This window comes from Scatophagus argus, chromosome 10 (genome assembly GCF_020382885.2).
Source record: "Scatophagus argus isolate fScaArg1 chromosome 10, fScaArg1.pri, whole genome shotgun sequence".
In the NCBI taxonomy this organism is placed as follows: Eukaryota; Metazoa; Chordata; class Actinopteri; family Scatophagidae; genus Scatophagus; species Scatophagus argus.
Window position 1 is genome coordinate 5,469,159 of NC_058502.1, and position 6,000 is coordinate 5,475,158.

General features: G+C 41.5%; 1 protein-coding gene across 3 annotated transcripts in view; it reads right to left on the bottom strand.

Annotated features, from left to right (window-relative positions):
* Positions 1 to 6,000, bottom strand: part of anapc1 (anaphase promoting complex subunit 1) — a 44,379-nt gene extending 38,379 nt beyond the window's left edge. For 2 of the 3 annotated variants that reach the window (XM_046401815.1, XM_046401814.1), the window contains exons 1-12: positions 5,796 to 6,000; positions 4,610 to 4,849; positions 4,235 to 4,399; positions 4,058 to 4,100; positions 3,852 to 3,949; positions 2,408 to 2,490; positions 2,138 to 2,211; positions 1,898 to 2,043; positions 1,654 to 1,811; positions 1,013 to 1,144; positions 430 to 648; positions 205 to 300 (exon numbers count right to left, since the gene is read on the bottom strand). In XM_046401815.1, the coding sequence (XP_046257771.1) occupies positions 205 to 300; positions 430 to 648; positions 1,013 to 1,144; positions 1,654 to 1,811; positions 1,898 to 2,043; positions 2,138 to 2,211; positions 2,408 to 2,490; positions 3,852 to 3,949; positions 4,058 to 4,100; positions 4,235 to 4,399; positions 4,610 to 4,825 (1,430 nt within the window). In that variant the 5' untranslated portion in view covers positions 4,826 to 4,849; positions 5,796 to 6,000. The remainder of the gene's footprint in view (positions 1 to 204; positions 301 to 429; positions 649 to 1,012; positions 1,145 to 1,653; positions 1,812 to 1,897; positions 2,044 to 2,137; positions 2,212 to 2,407; positions 2,491 to 3,851; positions 3,950 to 4,057; positions 4,101 to 4,234; positions 4,400 to 4,609; positions 4,850 to 5,795) is intronic. The other variant, XM_046401813.1, reaches the window with a different exon arrangement.

Here is a 6,000-nt window from a genome sequence, read left to right on the forward strand (position 1 = left end):
TTAACATAAAAAAGTAAAAGTAGTTATTAAGCAGAATGGCTCCAGTCTTGCATTACAAATAAAAATAATATTATTGTTTTTATAATTAATGAATACATTTAAAATAATTTTCATTTCATAGTTTGTCAATGTTGAGGCAATTTTAGATGCTTTGCATACTACTGACATGGTGCAAGCATTTCACATATTTTTCAATGTATTGACCTGAGCTGCTGGTGAGACTCCACCAGGAAACAGAGGTAGCGGTTCTCACAGAGGTCAGAGGTGAGGAATACTTTAGACGCTTGGCTGCTCATCTCCCTGCAAACAGAAAACCGTAAAGACACATTAGCAAAAATAAGAGTAAAACAAACAACATTATATTGTACTTTTTACTGGTAAATCCATTAACAAAATCTGTTATCAGTAGAGTTCAGTCCTGGTAATTACTTGTGACAGCCAGCTGTGACCGACTCGCTCCACAGCTGCTCCAAGCAGAGGTCGGGCACGATGGGCTCCATCTCTGGCACCAACATCGTCTCGTTCACCGTGCTGTTTGGCGAGGGTAACAAGCCATGGTGCCCCCTGGGGGATGGGCTGTGGAAAGACATGTTGAAGCGAGCAGCACCTGAAAAGGACGGAGCCGCCATGCCTGGAGAGTGGGCACGGCTGGGACAGAAGACAACGGGAAAAGAGGACAAAGGTTTTGACCGCTTGTGTCTTTGCTAACAGCTCTATGTTTGTTTAATCTTTAAATCCTTTGCCGGTTGCAAAACTCAGTGCTAACTCAAAATGTGTTCAGTGGGCAACAGCTAAAGTTTAAGCACTGAAATAGCTAATCTTGAGTCCAAGCAGATTTCATTTTTACATATTTTGATCTTGACATATGTATGCTAATAAACCTAAATTACCAACTATAAAATTCATGATTACAGGAGATTTTCATTCATCCCGTAACTGTCCTAGAAAGCTACAGACAAGTACAGAATATCTGTGTCACAGATATGTCCCTTGCTTAAGTGTTTCTACTCACCTCAGGGCGGCCATGTTGGATATACTTGGGGAATGAACACGGGAGTGTAAACTCGGTGAAGACGTTGTCATCCTGCTCTGGTGGCTGTGCAGAGCGCTATAGTGGAGAGGAGAGCTGGTGCCAACAGCACAACTACACAGGAGCAGAAAACCAAACAGGAGATCAGACAACAGGAAGTAGAGATGCTTTCAAGGGTTGATATGCAAAATAAAAACTATTTATGGTTATTATTGCCTTTTTTTCTGCAACTGTTTTTTTCCTCACAAGTTTACATATTTATATTGATGTCTTGATGAGGTTTTGGTTTTATTTTTATGGTTTTTTTCTAGTTTTTCTATACATACATTTCAAATAATAGGTGCACTCATAATAAAGACCCTGTGACAGCCAAAGACCTAAAGACCTCATATATAAAATAATGCACATATAGGACTGCACTAGGATTACTATCACACATGACAAAGAAAGCAGACAATGCTCACATTTGGAATTCTGGAACAACAGAACACTTGGCATTTTTCTTTTTAAAAAAAATGACTAATCAATTGCCAAAATAGTTGCAGACCAACTGTCTGTCTATTGACTGAGAAATCAGGTAATCACTGAAGCTTTATGCGCACACAACACTTCACTTTCACAACCTTGTTCCAGTTCCAGGACCAAGCCCGGGTGCTCCACTCCCACCAGGGGAGTCTAGGCGGGAGATATTACGGAGATGAGAGGTCAGAAAGCCGGATGCCATCAGACCCAACGGTGTGCCAACCGGATCTGCTGGACATCTCAGGACTGAAGAACGCTCCTGAAAGTGGCCAGAGGCTGGAGGTTAGCAACAGACAGACTCTCTGTGTATTTTGTTTGTATATGTGTGTCTGTGTGATCACTCACATCTGGTGTGACCTTGCGCAGGGCCCAGACAGAGTGTATTCCCTGTACAGTGTCATAGGAGACAACAAGAGAGGGCTGACAGCAGCTGAACACTACCTTCATGGTGGCATCAGATGCATACTGCACACGAGAGCCTTCAAGCAGACCTGGAAAAGCACGCAGAGATACAAATCAAGTCAGAATAAGGCAATTCAGAGAGAGAGGACAAAGAGAGAGAAAAGTGTGTGTACGTGTGCGTACCTGCAGGTTTACACACTACTGGTGCAATCTCGTCAAGAGGATGCAGCATGCTGAACACTGTTGGCAGAGGTTCCCTGTAGAGAAAAACAATTCAATGCCTCAGTTACCTGGCAAATGACAATGGGTTTCTGTGTGTGTACATGAGGCCACCGTAAGTGCAGGCACAACAGAAGTAAGAAGTATTGTTCAGTTTTAGAGCTTTGATGTGCTGTCACTTCGCATGAGCCTGTGTATGCACAAGCGCATGAGCATGCAGTGTTAAGTGTGTACCCGGGGGGGCTGAGGTTTGCATCAGTCGCTGTGCTTTTTCGTTCTAACAGAAGTCCAAACTTGGTTGCCCAGGCATTTGAGACCTGCAGGAGACACAAACATAGATATGAAGTGACAGTTTTAACAACTTAGTAAAATAATGTTCACCTTCAATGTTTGAGTTTTCAATGATAAAGTACACAAATAAAAGCCATTTCTACCACTTGGCCAGAAATCACATGACCTATGACACATGACCTAAAGGCTGGCCTTAATTCTTTAAATCTGCAATAATTTTTTAACCACGTGGTGGCAGTTGTAAACGGAACTTTCAGGGAAAGTTTAATATTTACTATTTCTCCTAGCTTTCTGTGATGGTGAACTGAGGTTTAGTGGACTGTTACATGGACAGAACAAGCAATGTGGACATGTCATTTTCTGCTCAAAGAAACTATAAGGGACTATTTTCCATCATTGTACAGCTCAAACTATCAAGTTATCAGAGGAAATATCACATGAAAATAATTGCAGCAACCTTAGTTGTAATGATTTTTAATATGACATTTTATTCAGTCTACTGAGGAAATGCTCTTCTTGGCCACAAAGTAAGCTGAAGGGGCAACAAGAGACCAGCACCCTGTGGGTTTTAAAGTCAACAAAACCCCTGCAGTGGGGAAGCTTCCTGCCCAGACTCTCACAAAGATTTTCTTGCTCTAGCTGCTAAAAACACCAGCCTCTTATCTACTTGCCTCTTTAATTATTTCAATCATTGAGACTCAGTGTCAAACCTTTCCAACAGTAACTATCCAACACTTCATCACCACCATCATAAGCCTCAAGCATGAGAAACAAACACAGGAGGAAAACACGATTTCCTCTGAGCAGCCCTCCAACATTGTATTTAACACAGTGGGAAAACATATCACTGAATCAAATTACATTCCTGTTGCTGTGCAACACACTAATGAGACCAATACACACACACAGACATAATTCTAAAATATACCTGGACACCCCCACACAAACACATTTTCAGTATCAGAAATCAGTCTGCATGTAGACAAACAGACACTCTCAATTTAGTTCAGTATGTGCACCAACACAAGAAAGGATGTCTCACACACACAAAAAGGCATCTGATATTGATGTGGTTCATTCCCATTGTCAGCAATGCAAAATTCACTTTATTATAGGTTAGCCAGGCAATGGTTCAGCCCTGGGGAATATCACTAAACCAACTAAAACTCACTTGTACGCACTCACAGATGCACACAAACACATTAACACAAGAAGCATCTATCTACGCAGAAAAGAAACAAGGGACTTTTTAAATTACACGAAAAGGAAACTAAACTAACAAGGGAGGAAATGACCAAAGGTTGGTGAATCAGATTGGTGACACTGAGGAGATGTTTTGAATTTCCTTTTAAGTCTTGACTCCCACAGCCATCTTTCTCCCCCTCACCTGGAAGGGTAATGGTGAGATGAAGTCCTTCCCGGTCACAGTATGAACATTGACACAGCTACTCTGGACAATACACACTGTCTGCTCCACTTCTTCCTCTGCAAAAATACATTAAAGTTATCTTCAGTTTGAACTGCAATAGAAAGAATGGATAACTTAAACAAGTACTGCCTCTTCACAACAAAAGGACTTTAATGGCAGATTACCGTCTCTCTTGTTCTGAGGAACAGCAAAGTTACACCATAAGGCCTGCAGATAAAATAAAAGGCGGAGTCAACTCACAGAAATGTTTTGTTGAAAACACGCAATCGTGACAATCACCATGAATTATCACAGTAGCTTACAGTCTAAAAACAGAAAAAAACCAAAACCTGGTAACCAACCTGCTGCACCGGGCTGTCAACGGTGAAGGCCTTGTACACATTGGAGGCGTGGGCCCGACTGCCTTGGCTCCAGACGACCACAGTTCCTGCTGTGTAGAGCTCCTCTTCAAACTCCACATCCTCCTCTCTGACTCCCACACAGCCTTTCCGAAGCTGCCAGCATTCCTGCCAATTAACATGTATCAAACCAATTACACACCTTAATAAAAAAAAAGAGTATCTAAATAAAATTTCCTTACTTCCTTTTGTTACCTTTTCTGATTTTATTGTTGTGCACTACTGCTGGTTTTCTTCTTTTTATGTGCTTATATTTGTGCCTATAGACAGAATATGACTGCCATTATGTAAAAACTATGTAATGCTGTGAAATCTCACCCTTTCTCTCTCCTGCAGGCTGACTTCCTGAAGGGACCCTACCAGGCCGGCGGCACCGTCTGACGACCAGAGCTCGGAGGCGGGCTGGAGCTCTCTGAGCTGCAGGTTGAAGGCATTTGGATGGTTCCTGCAGTGTTCGCGTCCAAACGGGACAAACGACTGCAATTCCCCTGCTGCAATCATCGTGGCTGTCTCTTCATACACGACTTCCGACATGAGTTCCAGATATCAGCATTATTTCTAGGAAGAGAAACAAATTAGGAAAATAAAGAAAACAAGAATAATTTAACAAATGAGCAAAAAAATATTTCATTTACTAGCCACAGCATAGTCTGATAGATTTAACATAATGTATCAGAATTTCATTTACTACAAACACTCAATTAAACTGCAGCCTGCATGAAAACATAAGAGCTACATTTTTCACCAAAATAATACTAAACGTATATTGTTCAGTGGGTGCAGAATATTTCGGCGACATTGTGCCGACTTATTGTCATTAATTTGAACTGGACAAACGAGTCACAAACATGAGCAGTCTGGAGAGGCTAAGTAACAGCAGAGTTGTCAATGGAGTTAGAGCAAAATGTCTTGTGCCATTACAAAGACTTGGAAACTGAAATTTAAAAAGGAGTCCTTTATGCCTTGGGTAATTTATCGCTAGGATTGGACATTATAGTCACACCGACTTGTAACTGATCATTTGTGTTGTCACAGTAAAATGAATCTGTGGCTTTGGTTCTGTTTATATATCACCAAGTTAGCTAGCATTTAACAGTGCCAAGTCGGTCTTTAGATTAGCTAGTTGTAACACTATTCCTCAAAGTGTTTTCATGATATTGTTAGAAGCCACGACAAAGGATTCATAACGTGAGAAATTTCAATATTATTTCCCCTCTTAAATGCTGTTGTTGACTCTGACAGACACTGCATGCTAGCAGCTAGCTAGGAGTTTCCAAACCCAAAACTGCCCAGCCACTGTGATACTGAAATTTATAATAAAAAATAAACATGCTGACCGTTATTTAGCTGTAAATGACAACTTAGCTACAAAGCCTCTCATTAGCGGTTCATTAGCCAACGCTAAACAGCCGCAGAATAGTTCCACTTACTAACTCGTATCGCACGCTAGCTAACAGTAGCTTCAGCTAGCTCTGAATTAGCGTGAACACATTTAGCCGCTGACCTGATAATAAGGAAAAGTCTGGCTCTTGTAGCGGAGTCCTTTTATTTCCTTTGAATGATCCTTGCTTGAGCACAACGTCGTCACCAGTGACAACATTAAAACAACTCAGATCTGCTGCCAAACTGGGGATTTGGCTACAGCAAGTTTTCAAACGAGCGCGGACATCTTTGCTGTTCCGACATCCTCTTCCGCTACAACTCAGCCA